The sequence below is a fragment of the Polyodon spathula genome, chromosome 4, assembly GCF_017654505.1.
Source record: "Polyodon spathula isolate WHYD16114869_AA chromosome 4, ASM1765450v1, whole genome shotgun sequence".
Taxonomy (NCBI): domain Eukaryota; kingdom Metazoa; phylum Chordata; class Actinopteri; order Acipenseriformes; family Polyodontidae; genus Polyodon; species Polyodon spathula.
Window position 1 is genome coordinate 79,398,295 of NC_054537.1, and position 20,857 is coordinate 79,419,151.

Sequence of the window (20,857 nt, forward strand, 5' to 3'; positions counted from 1 at the left end):
AGTGCAACCCTGATATTCTTCCTCACTTCCACACAACAGAGAATAATACAGAACTCAAGTGATAGGATTGTAAACAGATAAGAAATTAAGTTTTACGATCGGTGGTATTGAAATCATAATCATTCAAAATGTTTACTTTCAAAGCTGCTGTAATACATACATCAGCCATATGTTAATTCTGAACTAATGATCAGTTTTTACTAAAGCTCTTTGGCTTTACATTGTTAAAATCTTTTTAAAGCTTTATACAATTATTCATAACACTTTTCCAGGACTTTACCATGGAGATCTAGGATTCCTTCTCGAACTGCCAGAGTCTTAGCCCCATACACTGGAAGTTCAATTGAACGAAGATGCCCATGTAGTGTAATAATTGCTTTGTGCTGGAATGGTGCATCTTCAGTTCCAATCTGCAGGGGAACCAGTATGTATGTTATCAACATTCTCTAACTGTTTATATTCGCTTTACAAAGTTTATCTCTTGACTTATCTATTTTTATAAGATACAGTATTCTGGGGATAATGTACTTAACTGTTTATTTTTACATTCACAGTTAACATCTGATGTGCTCTTCTGTCAGCTACCCCAGATATACTGATGGTTAAACTTGGCAAGGCCAGCTGAGATTTTGTAATGTGATAGACTGGTCTATATATCAGATGTTTTATTGGGGCTTTATTTGATTTCATATAGATTCCCAAAACCTGAAACGTAACACTCATCATGGCTAATACATCATTATAAGCTTCTATACATCAACTGTTCTTCTCAGACTGATCTCTACATTGATCCTAATTATGAGGCAACAATTATTTGTTTCTTTAATTATAATTGTTGGCACATCAGAAATGGACAATAGGTCTAAATTGCAGAAAGAAGCATCTTTGCTTGAATGGATTCAGAGAACTGAAAAAAAAAACAGTTATGTAAATATACCTGAAGAACTCCACCATCTGTGATCAGGATATTTTCTGATTGCAATTCAATGTCAGCTTCATCAAACACAAGGGTTCCACCTAAAAACCACAACTCAATCAAATGCCATAAATACTGGTATACCATTGAAAAAGTATAAACAAGTTGGTCCATAAAATGTACTTTTAATCATTAATTCATGGATCAAGGCAGAGCTTTGATGGATCTACAATATCTATATATAATACAATAACTAGAGTTTGACCCTTCGGTGATTATGATCTCCAACATCATTTAGCGGTCAGGAGGAGAGCTGAACAGAAAACACAGACAGTTGTTTAATTCCTGGTAGAATATTAACACAAGACTTAATATTCTAATGACTAATCAGAAAGTCACGAAACATTATTTCAGTGTAATATGTTCTCTCTACAACTAAGCTAACATATTTATGATTATATTTTAATTGTTCATCTTTCCAAATTGCTAAAACACGGGTAACATAAGGATAGTGTGATTTTTAATTTATTTGGGCTACCTTGAATGAGAAGCATCTTTAACACAGGGGTGCTTGTGTCTAGCAAGATTGTCTGCCCCTTGGTTACTACAACAAAGGATCCTTGCTCAGGAGGGAATTCCCCACCCCATGTGTATTTAGAGGACCAGACATCAATGTAAAAGAAATCAGCATTGTCCTGCACAACAAACCAACAAACACTGATTCAACTGATCTATAATTAACTCTGTATTAACTACATATTTCATATTATGACAAATATTTAGGAATTTCAGAAAACCAATGCACTCAGCAACAATTATATTTATCTATTGTATGTTATACTCTAGGGTCATGATGGTGTTATACCTATCACAGGGTATATCACAAAGATTATTCCGTACACATTTAATTCATGAAATGAAATTAAAAAAATAAATTAATAAATAAAAATTAAAAAAAAAACCCACTAAATCCTTACCAGTTTAGCAATGCCGTTTTTCCCAATATATACTTTAACTTTGGTCTGCTCTGAATGAAGATGCTGATCTGTGACACAGATTATTTGTGTGCTGCTTGCAGACTCAATTTCACACAGTGATCGTCCTATAGTGACCTTGATGTCATTCATGCTAGAACTGGTGGAAAAATTATTATATGTTATTAAAGGGATATCATAGCTTTAATTCCTTATCGTCAGAGTGAGAGAAGCAAATTGCTCTGGGATAGATTTTTTTTTTACATACTGTGTAAATTGAAATGCAGATTACATTGCATCCCTAACTAATGTGGAAGACATAAGTTGCATACAAATAACATTAAAGTAATCTTCAATTAGACTTTATGCATGTGCAAGTCTATTCCATCTGCCCTACATGTCTTTAAATAATTTACACAAACCATAATGCCATCCACATTGACTCAGATTTTTAAACCAGTGGTTTTCATATAGGGGTTGAGACAAGGGAACATCAGGAGACCTCAGAAACTTCTCCTCTCAACTAAGAAAGATATGCTCAAACAACATATTCTTTCTAACAGTAACAAAAAAAATCGATCAAGGAATTAAACAACAAAATCTATTTTACATAACTGAGAAAGATTACCTGAAACCAGATCCTGAAATTGTAAGTTTGGTGCCTCCTGCTGTGCCTCCTCTCCTTGGAGACACGTCAGTTATTACATGGGTCAGGGAAGACTTGTAGGAGAAGATATTAGATAGTGTCTTGTTTTCATTGCCATTGGAAACAAGAACATCACAATCCTGTTGTGGGCCTGTACCTATTATTCAGTAACAAATGTATTGTGAAATTGTTAGGTATTGCAAGTATAGCTTTTACATGGCATCTTATTTAGTTAACTGATGGTGTGATTGAATAACAGTGAAGATGACTTAAAACAACTTACCATTAGAATAACTTACAAATAAAACAACTTACCATTAGAAGATGGCACCTCACATATGAGGCTGATGGAGGTAGAATTATGTCGGTCTACTTTACATTCACTATCACACACAAACACTCTGGAGCTTTGCTGGTCAAATCCAGCTCCTTCTAGTATTAGAATGGCACCTCCGCCAAAGCTTCCTAAATACAAAAATATATATCTCAACAAATCAATAAGACTATGGAAGGGTGTGGGTGTTCACTGACACGGGAGACAGAAGTGTATTTGCAAACACTGCATAAGTGCCCAGTTTTATTTGTTTCTTTTTGTATTCTTTTTGCAATTATTTATTTCAGCCCATAGAGGTCGCTGTTGTTCGTGGCCTGAATACCACAGGTATAGTAGACAGGTCCATGGCAATACCAACACAGGTAGACAGTTTAGTGCTGGTACGCTCACAGGTGCTCAAAAAGAATAATGAAAACAAAATGCGAAAGAAAAAGGGAAAATAAAACACAGTAATAAAACTACAAAACAAAAGTGCTGCTTACACAGCACCCCCACTGCCACTATGCGGGTCAGCTTGGGTCTCCGTCCTATGCTTCGCTGTGCACTATACACGGGGGTGGCCACTACACACGTCCCCTTGTGTATGTAACCATATATTTTAATAGTCGGTTTATTTAATAGTCTTCCTCAGCTGTGCTTGCCTGGTTTTGGTCACTCGTTCCAACCACCGGCCTTCTCTGCAGGCTTCTGTGTGTATTCTCAATCAGGGCCACCTGAATGCACAACCAAGCGCAGTACTTATGGGCTGAGCAATCCCCCAAGGCTTGCCTCTCAGCCACTCAGAGAGAAGGAAAGCCAGCACACCCTCTTCCCCACCTCTCCGTGTCATCACCATGACTGACAGACGGATCTTACAGGGATGCCGCCCTCATCCTGCAGTACCACGCATGCGTCAGACAGTCAGTAGAAATCTCCCTGTTACAAAGACTAATAAATCTAATGATATAAACAAGCTTTACCTTGAATATCTAGCTGTTGGTAATAATTTACCTTCTTTTGGAGTGACAGCTACAAGTGACATCTCATATTTGAAAGAAGCATTTGAATCAGCATATCCCTTAACAGCATTGTGGAGCACTACGGGAAAGGTGCCTCCTGCATGGATTCCCACAGAACATACAATCTGTGTATTACTGACTGTTGTCAGTGTACATTTCACATTATCTATATCCACTGAGTTATCTTCTAAAACGGATCCAAATCCAGACCCAGTAATGGTAACATTTGTTCCACTTAAACCTGCAAGATGACAAAGTAATGAGACATTTAAATGAAAAAATCAGAAAACACAGAAACTACTCTAGCTAATTATTATCACAAGATGGCACAAAGAAAGCCACAAAACACTGTTGTTGGGTTAGAAAATAGGCTTCTGACCCATTTTCTTTATTGGAGCAAGTATTTTAATTAGGCAGTACAACCTAGACGTTTTAGTTCCCAGTTCTGAAGATAGGGATCCCACTGTATTCGTTTCTGTACAATATAAAGTAGTACCCTATTGGTGTTCCCAAATAAATGTTCCACGTCACAAACACAAGACAGTCAAGAAGAGTTTAATGTGTTTCAATGAGAAAATCAAATCAAAACATTCACAGTGCATCAGCTGGTAGTTTTGGCATAACTGCTAGTGCTAATAGGATAAGAGGCTAATAAATGGATTTCAAACAACAAATCAGTCAATAGTCAACTGAATGGTTTTGAAACCACTGTAATTTAACTTATCTTTTGAACACCTGATAACATCAATTCTGCTTATTGTCACAATGTATGCTAAATGGGATATTCAGTGGGTTAAACTGATATATATATATAATATATATATATATAATATATATATATAGAGAGAGAGAGAGAGAGAGAGAGAGAGAGATAGATAGAGATAGATAGATAGATAGATAGATAGATAGATAGATAGATAGATAGAGAGAGAGAGACACACATACCTGACGATGGGCTCATAGTAGTGATTTTTGGAGTGTCTTGGGTTGCATAGTTGAAATGTAATTCTGGGTAGGCAACTGACAGAGCCATGATCTTAACAGCAGCAGTTCCTGCATCATGGGGTGGTGTCAGACACATGATTTTGCTTGGTGTTTCAAAAATAATTGAGCAAGGAGAGTTCCCTACAGTGACTGTGGTATTGCCTGGAACAAATCCATTGCCTGTTATGTTCAAAGTTGTTCCTCCTTTGATGCTTCCAGAACTTGGTGTAAGAGAGGCTAGAGTCTGACTGGAAACCATGATGTTTCCTGATGCCAATCCTTTGCTCATCACAACAATTTTAAGATTATAACTACCAGCAGGCAATGTGCCTATGGGACAAGTAATTTGTGCATTTGTGACTGCACTTGGCTGAAATCTCAAACTTCCAATGAAAACCTCAATATCTTCAAGAAGGTCCCCAAACCCAGTTCCATTAATAGAAAGGATGGTTGAACTGCTGTTGATGCTGTTCGGTGAGACACTAGACACAGATGGATTAGATGAGGCATTATATTGAAAGTGACAGTCGGAATTACAACTAGCAAGGTAATTATTCACTGACACTCGAACCTCCCCCTCAGTGGCATCAGCTGGAGAGGTATCACAGGTGATACTTGTGTAATTAACAGAGACAACTGAACAGTCCACACCGGCCACAGCTACAGTTATACTGTCAGCCGGGGTTGAAAATCCAGAGCCCTGAATAGTCACCCTTGTTTTTCCAGTGGTGGCTCCAACACTAGGGTGGATAAAATCGACAGTTGGTAAGAGCACAAAGCGACGGCTAAACTCATTAGTGATGGTGGTGATGGCAGTCCCTAGATTGTTGACCCTAACAGACACCAGTTCTGCAAAGCCAATATTCATTACATTTTCTGGATTCAGAGCACAGGTAATTTCAGTAGTAGTGCTGTTGATCACTTTGCATGGATGTCCTCCAATAGTCACCTATAAAGTTAATAAATAATTAAACAATGAAGTAGAAAATGCTTCTCCCTGTCTTAGACAAGAAAGGTCATAAATGGAAGTTAAACTTATTCAGCACCTAAAATGTTATCTTCTTTAGAACATGACTATTATCTTTATTAACTGGGACCCTTTATACAGCACTGCCAAGTACCCTATACCCTCACAATTCAGTGCTTACTAGCATCAACACAATGAATTTACTCAAAAAGACAAGACATTATTTGAACTAGGGATCATCTAGGCACTAACCTCATCTGCACAGTTAGTGCTGCTGAATCCTGTTCCTTTGATGGATATTGCATCATAGATAGTTCCTTTAGATGGGCTGATGTTGGTGACAGTAGGAGAGTAACAGCTTGAAAACTGGAATAAAATGCCATCTCCAGTTGTAGTTTCATTGGAGGTCTGGTTGCAGAGTGGGACTGTTTCTGGGCAGTCAGCCACTGTTCTTTCTATGTGAGGAGGCACTATTAAAAAAGTGATGTTAGAGTATTATTACAATTGCTATGACACCATTTCCATAGGTACTATGACTACTATTAATACTAGTTAGAAGAAAAAGAAGAAACAAAAGAAAAAGAAAAAATAAAAGGAAAAAGAAGATGAATAATATAGCCATTACTTGAGTAAGATAAACTGTATATAAAGCTATTACTATATATTATATACCTTGGCAAGGTAGGGTACCTCAATGTATAACTAACAATAATTTGAAACCTGGTGTTTTTGTTTTGTTTTGTTTTTTGGAAATATAAGAACAAAATATGCCTATTCTGTTCAAGAATCCCAAATTACCCGTTCTTATTGTTAAACTACATCATCAAAGAAGAAGTCGATATTTGGACTGGTATACAATTAAATTGATATCTGACAAAATATTCTTGTTTAGACAAGCCACTAGAGTATTTTCCACTTTGCTATACATACAACTGTAAGCCAATAATTTAAACCTAGTCTGTGTTTGTCTAGGTATATTTAGTACATACTTCTTAGAACTGGTTGCAAAGTGATACATTACTGTGTAATGGTATCTAACTGCTAGATCTTTTCTTTCACAGACAATGCAACACAAAGCATGTTTAACTTCCTGAGGCATGGAACTGACATGTTCTGGATATCAGATTAATCCATGTTTAGCCACAGTCATACCATACAACATTTTATACTTGAGCCACATGCTTTAAAAAGTATTATACAATGTTAACACTTCAGTTCTGTATTTAACGGAAATGTAACTCACTTGGTTTGTATTTTGCTTCAATTCCTCCCACTGAAATATACAGTTTCTTTTTATTATCAGGTATTGGTTTAACAGTGATAGCTCCTTGCATAAATATATTGCTTTGTGTATTTATATAACCACTGCTGTAGTAGTAGGTTCCAGGAAGCATAAAGCTGTATCTGAAAGACCCTGAAAAAAACAAAAAAGATATTTAACGGTATTATAAATCAGAAATGACAAATCAACCAGTCACCTTTAAGGATAACAACATTCCAGTAAAACGGATCTTGTTTACAGCTGTCATGCTGTGCATAAAACACACAACACAGTTCTTACTAGTAGTTCCAGGGTAGATCATTTCTTTTTGTGATTTGTAATGTTAATATTTTGTGTGCAGGGTGTCTCTTATTATAACAGAAATCATTTTGCACAGTTTAATCAGCCAACCCTTTCTTCCAGATTAAACATGAGAAACCCTACGCACACAGTCATAACTCATTTTTTAAAATAACGTTTTTTGGATATTCAACAAAATACACATTCCCCAACAAATATGACACACATTTATTAACAGCAATCAAAACCCAACAGCCTTGTCTGTAATCAATGCCTTACCCAAAGCAGTATTGCTGTTTCCACTGGTAAATCCACTGCCATCATAGTTTGTATCACTGGGATTGGAGACTCTGAACACTCGGTAACCCATCCCTTTCACAAAGGACGGTGCCTGCCACTGCCATTGCACTGTGTCTCCTACAAACACCTCTAAAGATGATGGAGTCCAAGCATACCCAACCCCATAGTCTGCAACAAAACAGTTGACTAAGTGTTTAATTAAGTGTTCTCCGTCAAAGGATGAACATTAAAGACAAGAATCACATTTAGCATAAATTGTACTATTATAGCAAACCAATCGTCAGCTTTTTCCATTGAATAAGATGAAACAAGTTTGCTTATGTTATACTGTATGTTAAGGTATGTGACTCTCCCATAACAGTTTCTGACTTCAGCATGTCAGATATACAGTAATTGGTTGTGCAAAGGAGCACAGCTGTTTTTACAGCAGTTAGTTATCTGTGTGGTCTCTGGTTTATACCAGTCACAATATTGATAAAGAGCCTTTATCAATATTATCCAATAGGTCCCTTACATTGAAATACACTGTCATTTACAGTTACTATAATGTAATTAAGATAATGAGCAAAAAGATACCTGGGTGTATTCCAAGATTTGTGATGGTGTGGCTATTCCCAGTTGATTGCACCACACATTCCAGTTGGTTCTGTGCAGCTGATGTTACTTTGCAATCTGTATTCTCTGTAAAATAAATTTAATTAGCCCAATTAGATTAATACCAGTGACACCAAAAAAATCATCATAGACCTATGTTTAAATATTAAATGGCATGGCACATGTTTAAAATAATAATGAAAAAAAAAAAGACTCTTAATGATAATCTACCATTGCAATACTTTTTCTGAATCCTGGGTCTCAGTTATGTTTAACCCATAAAAAGCAGTCTTACCTAAAGTGATTTGGTTGTCTTCTGTATTTGTACTGAACCCTGAACCAGTTACAGTAATCTTTGTGCCGCCATACAGAGAGCCTTGAAGGGGGGAGACGTAGATGACTTGCAACACATATTCAATAGAAGCATTGACACCATTGCTGCGCAGAAGCAAACAAAAATACACCTTGTAACAACAAAAATGCAGTCATATCTCCAACTATAACAAGTTACCCTAGTATTTCTGAAAACCAAATCAATAGTTAATAGTAGTTAACAGCAACTAATAATTATACATTATTAATTAACATTAATAATCAAATAAGGTTACCATAAGATGTGTTGTTCATTTGCAAACATAACAAACATACAACAATTTTAGCCTGAATAACACTAACATAATTACATAGTTTGAAAAATAAAATGTAAAACTATAACTGTTCCTTATGATTTTAAGAACTCTGTAACTTACCTTAGGCTGGCGTAGCCCCTGTTTCCAACTTGTACCTGGATAGTGTACAACCCAGGTGGGAGTTTGGGAAGACAGCAGGTAATGCTACTGTCTGACCACTCAACTATTTTACATTCTGTATTACCAATAAGGACAGAGCCACTGGTGGAAAGGGCAGATCCTTCAATTGTAAGAGTATTGTTTCCTAAAAATAATATCAATAAATACATAAACAAACATCAACAGCAAAGTTGGTAAAATAACAAAAACTTTGACAGTATAATCAAGTAATGAGTCAAGTCATTCTCTGGTAACTATACCTGCGTGTTACTTCCAGTTACATTCAATAATGTTATTAATCACATGTAAACACTACTGTGCACATGCTGTAAGACTCCTTAAACTAGAATTTGTATTTGTCTGTAGAGCTGAGAAAAGTAATTGAACTACATTATATTTTAAACCATTGCTAATTGTTTTTGCTATAATTCTCTTTTGTGTGGCATTTTCTCATCCTGAAAAAAATTTAAGTAATGTGTTTAAAAGATCTACATGTAATTTAAGTCTTGTGGTTACTTACCTGTTAAACTATTTAGATGGCCATGCATTATGCTTAAGAAACAATGCATGGAAAAGTACAATTCAGATAAGATGATTGCCACACTCAGTAATGAACATTCTGCCTCAGAATAAATGGAAAAGTGCCACTAACAATGACAAAAGCATGTGCGAACCCCACGGAACTTGAGTGAGGGGTCACTGAATATCATAATAATCGAGTATTTGAAGATAATTATTTTTTTTGGCACAGTCCTAATGAGCATCATACATACAGCCTTTGTGACCAGATATGAAAATATCTCAATTGTATTTTTTTTTTATTTTGAATGCTACCTACACAGGCAAAGAAGAACACAAAGAAAGATGTACAGAATTTATGTTTACTTTCTGAATCCACAGAATCCAGTATTATAATGGAAAACAAGGTTCAGCTACTCAGTATTTTGTCAGTAGTTCTTAGTTAAGATACCTGAACAGGATGTATTATAAATCCTTCAAAGAAACCTCACAGAGCACACACCCACACCCAAAACAGTGCTTTCACATTACCTGTATAAAAGAACTTACCCATTACACTGGTATTTTGTGGGCTTATCAGTGTTATGACTGGTGTCATTGTGTCAGTATAGGTAAAGAGGCTGCTCTCAAGCACAGCTTCCATTTTCTTCATGTTTACAGTTACATTGACCGGGCCCAATGTTCCCTGTAATGATAAATTGGTTTGTTCTTTTTTAAACCATTCAAGTTTGTAGATATAACTAGATATCACAGTTTATGACTTTCATCTCAGTTTACCTACAATGAATTTTCACAAGTATGAATATATGAAGTACACAACATAGTAAAGATGAATTACATTCAGCAGTACATTTAGTCAATCAGGAGCTGATGGTTAAACTGTGTTTTGTAACCTTCCCCTTTCCAGCTGATACTTTGAGGTATATTTATTTATTTTACATGAAAGTCGCGCCAGGATACTGTGAATGTAAATATACACATGTGTCTAAAATTTCACTGACAAAAAGAGTCTAAATATAATAGTAGACAGGTAAAAAAGGACAAAGTGGATCATCTAAAACATTCGTGAATATTGAGGTCAAATAAACTGTTGAAAAAGAAAAGTCACTATAAAGCATTGTCAACATAAGCATCCCTACCATCACTGTACATTGTAAGTAAGGTGCTGCAAAATCTTTAAATAGATGTTTAAAAGTTGACAAACCAAACAACACATTTGAAAAAAACATTTATAAAAGGTAAATATAAAAATAAACAGCGTGGCTGTTAATGATACTGCAGGTGTGTTACTACATAGAATGTATTTGTTATTGATGGTAATTAGCTATCTTAATACCAAAAATAATTGAAATATTCTTCTTTAAATTACTGGCTTTTGTGGCAGGACTGACTGACATAGTATGTACTGGTGGTGCTTGGTAAAGAACATTTTGTTTGATTAGATATGGCAGGGCTGGGTGATTCCTCCCTGTCTAATTGAAAGTAATGTGTAGCAGATGGCCAGGTGTCAATTGAAGAATTGACAATCAATTAACCCTTATCGCCTGACTTTAAGAAGGGTCTGAAAAGATTCTTTGTTCTCCATTTGTTCTGTGCTTTGTTACAAACTGAAGACCTCACAGCTATGTACATATCCAGGGGGCGCAACCAAAAGAACCTGGGTCCTGGTGGATGGAGATCCCTTATGACTGTGTGTGCTACAGGTTATCAACGTGTGTACAGTGCTCCCTCTTCCCTATACTAGTGATTCATGCAATATTTCTACAGTAAATACAGTACTGATGTTGTTCAAACTGTAAACAACTTCTCTGTCTAACTTCCGTTTCTGTCTCTCCCTTTTGGTACAGTAGCTGAACTGAAGAAAATCTGCACTGGCACTTAACATAACACAGTCATCTTCTTCAACTTTTTTTTTTTTTTTTAATAATTAAATAAATATTAGGCCTATTACATGGTTATCTTTCCTAATGTATTTACTTTTTTGCTACAAGAGGAGCTGCAGCTTTCTCAGGGAGATGAGACACTTCAGCCCCGCTCCGGCATTTAGTTTGCTTGTCTGTCGTTTCAAACTGAACTCCCGATCACTGTTTAGCCAGGCTATTCATAGTTTAAAAAATGCTAATTAAAATGATCCACGATTTGTAATATTACCTTTTTTTTTTATATAAAAAATATAGCGTTGATTACACAGTGCATTATGCATGGTTAATTCATGGAAAGTTACATTTTTGCTTCAAGATATGTGCATTATAAAGAGGGAGTTATTTTGTATTTTAGTCAGATGTGTGTTGCTATATGTCCCGTGGCACCCCCCCACACCAGCTTATTACTCATATTGTGTGTGTCCCGCGTTCTAGCGAGGGAGCACTGTATACCGAGATAAATGCCACGTTTATGTAGGAATTAATTAAGGGGAATTTTAATCCCACCACAGTTTATTTAGTTTTAGGTTAGGAAGAAGGTTCCTGGTGTGGGACATCCCTGTGTAGCGGGAGTAGCGCACGACCCAAACTTGGCCACCATTCATTTCTTAGCTGTTTTTGAATGGTGTATTGTATTATTATGTACATTGTGTTTGTGAATATCCTTCCGTACTAGGGATACCATTGCTGGTACCCTAGTGGTGGCCACCAACCACTGCAACTACCTGTAAATAAATAAACCTGGACGCTGGACAGGCGTTTCAACTACAAACCCTGTGTGTCTCCCCCGTTCTCTCCGTTGATACCAACACAGTAACCATACACCCCTATTATAGTTTTACAAAGTGGCAGCTTGTTCTCATACAGTAGGTACATTATATAACAAGCACATTTACTTACAGCTGGTGTTTTGCATTTCAGTTCATCCAGGCTTACATCAATAACAACACAGGGATTATCATTAATCATAACCACTGCATCCTGGCCAAAACCATATCCAGACACGGTGAGCACAGTTCCTCCTAATAAGCAAAATAAAAAAAAGTATGCCAGTAAGTAACACATTAACACTGATTGTAAATGACTTTGTAAATTACGGAAGAAAAAAATCTGAACATGACCCCCTCTATGTGTGAAGGAATGCCCATTTCATCACGACTGGAACAGTAGTTCTCCAGTTCAAATGTAAACGTGACATGCAGCACATAGGGGTCCCACATTAGCCACTATAACCCTGACACTGGAGATACATTATTAATGTCTAAAACAAAAAATACGTATTATTAAAATACAGATATGCAAAAGGATGTTGAAACAGTACATATTTACAGTACCTGCTGTACTGCCTTCAGTAGGGGAGATTTGCGTGACTCCCATCTTGTAAGTGAAGTTGGTTAAATTGTTGACGTTGTGAGCAAGACCAAGCTCTGCAATATAGACAGAAACTGGGAAGGATCCGGCACTTGCATTCCCAACTTTACAGGTGATCCCATTGTCTGAAAAAACATTGAAAATTCAAGAATGCTCTTATTTTAAATCTTATTTTCATAATTTCTTACACTAACATAATTAAGTGCAATAAACAGCTCCCCCAGTATACATTTAAAGAAGTAAATACATATTACTTACCACTTAACTTTGTAACATTACATTCAACAGCCCCCACATAAACTTTAGCACTTGCATTGGGGGAATTATTGGAAAGTGAAGATCCTGTAACTGTCAAGATGGTTTGTTCATGAAATGATCCTAAAAAAAGAATTGCATATAAACTAACTTCTATGAAGACGATTACAATGAATATATCTAGCAAATGCCAGGAAGGATTTTTTAATACCTTAATGGTAGAATCAGCCATCTGCTTTAAACAGCCACAAAACTGGTACAGGGTCTGGCAAAGTCAGTGCCCCTGATAACCACTGAAACTGAACCAATTCAATTACCTTCAGTTGGGCTTAACCCTGAAACAACTGGAGTTTTTGTTGATTTCCACTGATATCCACAGTCACTGGAGCAGTATGATGGGATATCATTGATAAAAACCTGAACCTTTAAACAAGAAATAAAGTAGCAGTACCACGAAGAGCAACGTACACAAATATGAAAATGGTAATCGATGCAATATTAAAAGAAAAATAAACATAATAATATATAAAAACTATACTGTGACAATTTGCATACAGATACTACAATAGGTCAGAAACCATAATTAATGTACAGTCTACACGTATGTGTTTAACTCTGTATATCATTTAATTTAATTGTGTCTTATTTAACAGCTAGTTGTGAAGGTTGTACAGTTCTGCCTTTACATACCTGTGGTTTAGCGTGGGGAACACGCAACATGTCTCCCAAAATCTGCGGTATTAACAAACCTCCCTTTTCTACAACATAAGCTGATATGCTGATACTTAATCCATTGGTAGAAACATTATTAATCTGAATGGGAAAACAAATAGTGAATACATTTGAGATGTACATCTGTTTGTTTCACATGCAAACACCCTGAGTAGTTCCTCCTTGTAATAGTATACACATTATCTAAATCAGGTATGCTCTGCATTTTAGACACATTTTTACCATCAGGAGTGCTGAACCCTGCCATCGGGTTACATGCTACAGTTTATGCTAATGTACATGCATAGCAAAACCCATTTACTGCTTAGTGTGTTTAAAAATCAGATTGAAAGTGCATTGATTTTATGGATAAGGCATAAATTGGCTAGATAGTATCGCACAGCCTCTGCCAGATCAATGACACCGTATTTAAATACACAGCCATTAAGAACAGAATTACTCGTTATGAGTTGCACTTCAAATTGACTTGGTGAAATCACCTATTCCAGTTAATGGTCAGGGAGTTCTGGTCATTATTGCTAGCTTTTCCTGTAGCCACGACAGGGAAAAAAAAAAAATCTGATGAATGCAGGCTAATTTTTAGTCATTGCAATCCATTTTTTTCCTCCCGCAAAATAAATCCGTAACAGGGCAACATTTTAACCTGTATTAGGGGTTGGTGTCCAGTCTTGGTCATCCATGTGACAGTCCAAGCATATCCTTTACAGTCTCCGCTTCTGGTAACTTGTACCAGTCCCATTTCTGGAATCCCTTGCAGCGCATATTGCAAATCTGCTTCTGACACATTGACAGAGAGCCCTACAAGAGGAGAGAAGAACGCATAATACAGGAATCAGTACTAGACAATCAATCAAGTACTTTGTTTAGTAAAAAGGCTGGCCTAGGTTAAAATAATAATAATAACTAAAAATAAAAAAATAACTTTTAGAAGAATTTGAGAAACAGACAATGATCTAAGGCAGAAACAATTATTCAGAACATACTTAATAAGAAAACGTAGTTGAAATAAAATATCGCTTTAACATCTAGCACTTATCTTAATTAAACAATGCTACACAAAAGTACTTTGGTATGCACTATACTCTTAATCTGCTAAATTTTATGCACATTATAGCAAATCCCATTTAATGCTTAAAATGTCTTTAGAAATTTCATTCTGAAGCGCATTGATTTTATGGATAAAGCGTAGGTTGGCTTTGGAATGTACCAAGATTTACCATGTATTTGTTTTCCATAGATCTCTACATCAAATGTGCCTGAGACTGGAGGCGAAGCATACTGCAATCTCTTTACTCTAACACCAGCTCTGGCTTCCGGGTTAAATCCTTGGTACAGCACTTCATCTTCAGTAATATTTGACACATTCTGTCATGGATTAGAAAAGCCATTAATAGGAATTACATTGTAGTGTACAAAAAAAACTAGTTTATCAGGAATGGGGTTGAAAATGGATATATAATTGGCACTAGAGAAAAAGAGATGACATGCATACTTTTATATTTATACATCTATACATATGCATAGTTCTGCAGTCATAAAGTCAAACATTCAAATAATGAACACTCAAAAGGGTAATCAAAATGTATTCCTTGTTCATGTGCCATGATAAGAATGGTAGCTAGAGAGGTGGCGATTTAATTCAGGTGGACTTTAATATATGTTGGACTGTAACTGTTTCCTGAAAATATATCCAACTGACCTGTGCAAATCCAACACCCAGTAAAGGTAAGTCATGTCCACAGCTGTAGGGTTTCATAGAGACTTCATAGAGGTGTGATCCTGAAGACCCTGATAGAGGTGCCTTGTTGACCTTAATCTGCTCAACAAAAATCCCTCTGCTTGCTAATGCTGGAGCTCTCCTCGAAGTCAATACTACACAATCAGAAAAACATTTAATAGACCCTGGCTTCAAAACCACAAGACCCTGATGCACAAAATTGCATTTTCGATGGAGCAACATTTTGGAATAAAAAAAAAAAAAACAATAAATAATACCATTTAAAAGTTTAAGCATACTGGTACTTTAACTCCAGAAAATAATAAAAGTAATTTTACTTTTTTAATTTTTTTTTTATTTATAACATTTCTGTTCCAAACTGGAAACACCATTGTATGGTACAGTAAGGTCATGCCAAGAAAACAATGTGGCTATCTGGTGTGGTTTTAAGGTGTGTTTTGCCTCATCTTGCAGTGACAGACAAAAAAAAGTTCAACAATATTTTGTTATTTTCACCTTCCATTTTAGGCACTACAACATTCCACTGAACATCAATAGCTAGTTAGAAAATATTTCCCCAACTCTTTCAGCCTCATAACGACATACAGGAAGATACAAGAAAAGTCATAGACCCATATTCATAAAACTTACCATGCCAGTAATAATGTTTAACATGACTGTATTTCGTAAGGTGATGATTAAACACATTTACCATCAGAAAACTTCACACATTGTGACATTAGAATAACGTGCCCTTAGAGACCAATTTTCTCATTAGTATATTAATCGTCTGATTCATAAATCTGTATTGTGGCGTTAATTGAACCTTACCGGCATTATAATTTATACGTGCCTAACACCAGCCAGCGAATGAGACGTGTCTTAACAGTATAATTTCCTGCATTTAGGAATATGTATTTAAGCCAATAGTAATAAAAAAAGTATGTTTAATTATCCAATAATTACGTAATTTAAGTGTTTTGTTATTTGTAATGCATACATTAAATTGCATTGCTAAGTCATCTAAACAGGTGTAACCAAAGAAATAAAAAAATGATATTGCAAAAGTCTAATGGAAGCTATACTGGTAGTACAGGATTTCATGTGAGATTTTAAAATGTCTATTTGTTACAGTTTTCGTGAAGTATATGGAAAATAAAGACAAAGCGGTACATAATTCAATGTTAACGTAACATTATTCAGCACGCTTCATTCTACTTTATGAAGCAAAATATGATAATTCTACAAGGTGATGCAAAACTTTTGTCCATAGCTGTATATGCCTAATGTGCAGATCATATATTTTTACATAGGCTAATGCAATCTATATGGAGAATATTCTAATGTTATTTCAGCGCAATGATTTATGCATTTAAAATAAACCGAGCACTATAAATATGTGTGTGTGTAAAATGTATCTGTACTTTTTTTAATGTGACTTCTTGATATTTCGGACAACCTGTCTCCAGATATGTCCTGCAGGGACACAGCTCATTTACATACATTACCTCTGACAATTGGTTAGATACAATCTCTCTGTAATAACTTGTGACAGTAAGTGTTTGTTCACACTTCTGTCGCAGATGATTGTGATACATCAGGCTAACACAGTTATAAAAGCTGTGCAGCATATGTTGAAATTTCAATATTATCTGGTCGCAGATGCATGAGAAAAGGCTGTATGAATCAAAAAAGACACACGTTGCAAGAGTGTGGATGACATAATTTCAACCTGTCTCAGGGTCAGAGACCCTTGACTCCAACCACAAATTATGTGGGAGTATGAACCAACCTTAAATCTAATCTGAAACCATTACTGGCAAGCAAAATAACCAGGCAGTAGTTTTATAAATGATGTGTTAAATACTGCCCAGTAATTTATTCATTTATTGTTTTTATGGCAGGAAATTACCGCCATCTTTTATATATGGCCCATAGTCCCACGGTAAATAGCTCAGGGATTAATTTGAGAATTTGTTGAAGCACCATAGTTGTTTCTTGGTAGAGCAAACTGAGAAAGGTACTTTCTGAATTGAATATACAAGTTTCAGTTTCATTACACTATTAATCATTAAAACTATGAAAGAAGACCATGATTCCATAAAACTACCCACAAGAAACACACAGTTTACCAGAAGGAACATTATCAGTGTGTCTATTTTTAAGTCCTTCAAACTGTTTCAAATTAGTTGTATCTTGAGCACTTGTAGATTGAAACGTTAAATACATTACCATCTATACTTCCTGATTTCATTTTTTTCCCAATGTAAACTGTGTCCACGTAGAAGTCTGATGATGCCGTGAAAATATAAATGTTCTGAAGCAAATAATTGGTTCCAGAGTACATGTCTTGCAAAGGAAGGAGCAGATCAATGCAAGTGTACTGCCAACTAAAATGATAAAAAGTTATAACTGAGAACAAATATATGTATATACATATCATCATTCTTATTACATTCTGTGAATACATTATATTTTGTGAAAGAACATCAACAAATGTATGCATTTGCTTCTTAAATCAACCACAAATATTTCATTAGATCAAACAATAAACACTATAGAATAGTTTTTTTAAAAGTTGCTATGCTGATCAAAACAAAGGACCCCAATAAAATGATTTTAAAAATATTGTCACATGAAAAGTTTCTGCCCTATGAATGTCTGTCTGACTTAAAGTTGCAAAATATTTGTTCTAATTCTTTGTTTCTATTCACTACACGACTATTCTGAGTAACCCATGTTTATCTTTAAGTAATGTGTTGTACTAATTTTCAGCGCTTACTACTTTTCAAAATCTTGTCATGATACTGAATATAGAATTCAAATAATAATTTATATATATATATATATATATATATATATATATATATATATATATATATATATATATATATATATATATATATATGGTGATTATTAAATACGTTTTAAAAAATGTGTAGAGGAACTTATTTCTGTAGACCGTTCATTTTTTTTGAGACAAGACATAAGAGAAAAACAAAGCTATACATTCTCGTTGCGTCTTAAAAGGTCTCCCTAGGAAACATAATTTTCGTTTCGATTTATTTTTCCTTTGTATGCAAAGTAATTTCTAAATAATACGAAAATACATTTCATTAAAGGATTTATTATGCTTTATATATATATATATATATATATATATAATATACCCATATATATTATATTATATATATATATATATATATATATATATACATACTGTAATTACTTCACAATATGCTATATATGTTTATTAATTACAAAATATGTTCTAGGAGAAATTACTGTAACATTAGCTGCTTTATTTTTTATTTATTTTTTGGTAATTGATATTCAAGCAGAAATACAAAAAACTGTAGAAAACCTTACCGTATTATATTTTTCTAATCGGATATCTCCATAGGCTTGCCCAGACGGTGATATTTCTTCTGTATTATACAGTAAATATGGATTTTTCAGATAGAAACGTCCACAGAAAGCATCTGTTTTTGATTCAAGTATTCCCCAATGGTACCCCTAAACAGTGACACAAAAATGTGTTTCAGCAGCAGGTATTCAAAACAATAGAGTTCCCCTGAACACAGAGTTGTAGTTGAATTATGCAAATACTTATGAATACTGGGTTTATTTTTATTATTGCACATAATGTATGCTCTAATATAATACATACTGTATTAATATTTTTGAAAAATGTATTTAAGCGCTTACTCCAGTTTCATAATCCCTGAAGTATTTTACATCAAGACCTTCAGTGTGTTCAGTAAACTCGCTTGGACATTTTGCACCGACCATTTCTTCAAGGGCATTTTTGACCTGTAAAGAGACATGTAATCCATTTTAAGTTCTTCCATTCTTCTTATGAATATATAATCAGAATACAATAGTGACAAATGATAATAAGGCTTAAAGCTATCCAAAGGCAAGGAAACTGATTTTAAAATTATCACAGCTAACACTGGAAATATACAGCAGCCTATATGAAATGTTATTAAATGAAGAGTCTGTTAGACTCTTTTACATGTTTCACTGGGTGGTAACCAGTCACACTTGAAATCGTATTGCTATTTTTCTTAAAAAACGTAATTTTTGTAATGAATAGTATAGCCTTGACTGATGGGTTAACAGAGAATGGACATGGCCTGACATTGCTCTTGCCATTATGTCTATTATTGGCAAAGGCAGACATTGTTCTTTCCCTCTGACTTTCCATCTGCACTGGCAACTGCTTTCTAGCTCCTGGTGTGAATCCTTTTTTTTTCATAAAAAACGTACTTTAAAAAATCAGACACAAACCTCATCAGCAGATGCGTTATATCTGAGCGGTTCAGACCACACTCCATCCCACATCATTGTAAATGTTGTTAGACTGGGCTTTCCTTTGGTTACTTCCTCAACAGTTATGTTAATACTATCTACAGCCTTATACTGAAGATCTTCAAAATCACCTGTAAATAGATGTAAATACAAATAGTAATAGTTTCAATATGAATAATAATAATAACATTAACATTAACGTGACTGATAATTATAGAATGCATTTTGGTCACCAGACAACCAAATTATAGCACATACGGAACACTCTTATATTGAATACCCCAGGCATATTGTCCAAAAGTTATGATTAACGACTTGGGGTAAAAATGGCCTACATAGTAAAACAATACATTTGAATCAGAACAATAACATTAACTACAGTGTCACGCATAAAGTGCTTGTATTTACCTCTTTGTGATTGGAAGGTTATGGTGTAAACAGAACCTTGGCTGATGTCTGCCTTCGTCACCTGGACTGTATCTGGCTTAACTGACCAAAGAGTATTTAAAGCTCTCTGAACTTCTTCAGCTGAGGCAGTCACTGGAATTGGGACTGTAAATGTTTAAACAAGTTTAATTACATTCAACCCTTTGAATACTTGTGTACATTTCCCTAATAAAACTGTACACACAGATCTACAAAGGGCTGGGACATTTTTATGCTTGTTCTATCCCTTGTTCTTAATATTGTGATTCCCTAAATGAGTTTTTACTTCATTAAAAAATAATACCTATTAAACATGTACCACATAGCCTTGAAGGTATACAAAACAAGGCTTGGGTGGCTCACTGAATGTTAGCACTCTTGACAGCCACTATTGCAGACTTTGGTACTAAATGGATAATATCTGAGGTTCTGCTGCACTAATGGAAAGGACTATATGCACTGAGTTGATTAGGTTTTTAACAAATGAGAGGCGCCACCATGTTCTTATCACAGCTGTGTAAAAAACATCCTCAGTCTTT

At 35.1% G+C, this 20,857-nt stretch overlaps 1 protein-coding gene across 1 annotated transcript in view; it reads right to left on the reverse strand.

Annotated features, from left to right (window-relative positions):
• The window catches only part of pkhd1l1.1 (PKHD1 like 1, tandem duplicate 1), a 63,828-nt gene that overhangs the window by 24,300 nt on the left and 18,671 nt on the right, over nt 1–20,857 (reverse strand). Inside the window, 28 exon segments of the mRNA XM_041246753.1 lie at nt 281–410; nt 938–1,017; nt 1,455–1,611; nt 1,894–2,050; nt 2,519–2,693; nt 2,852–3,001; nt 3,861–4,109; nt 4,814–5,801; nt 6,072–6,270; nt 7,059–7,233; nt 7,660–7,848; nt 8,257–8,361; nt 8,570–8,712; nt 9,024–9,207; nt 10,131–10,266; nt 12,404–12,525; nt 12,838–12,999; nt 13,133–13,252; nt 13,447–13,552; nt 13,820–13,942; nt 14,505–14,659; nt 15,079–15,226; nt 15,561–15,733; nt 17,811–17,968; nt 18,943–19,094; nt 19,287–19,391; nt 19,872–20,023; nt 20,301–20,444. Coding sequence (XP_041102687.1) covers nt 281–410; nt 938–1,017; nt 1,455–1,611; nt 1,894–2,050; nt 2,519–2,693; nt 2,852–3,001; nt 3,861–4,109; nt 4,814–5,801; nt 6,072–6,270; nt 7,059–7,233; nt 7,660–7,848; nt 8,257–8,361; nt 8,570–8,712; nt 9,024–9,207; nt 10,131–10,266; nt 12,404–12,525; nt 12,838–12,999; nt 13,133–13,252; nt 13,447–13,552; nt 13,820–13,942; nt 14,505–14,659; nt 15,079–15,226; nt 15,561–15,733; nt 17,811–17,968; nt 18,943–19,094; nt 19,287–19,391; nt 19,872–20,023; nt 20,301–20,444 — 5,037 coding nt within the window.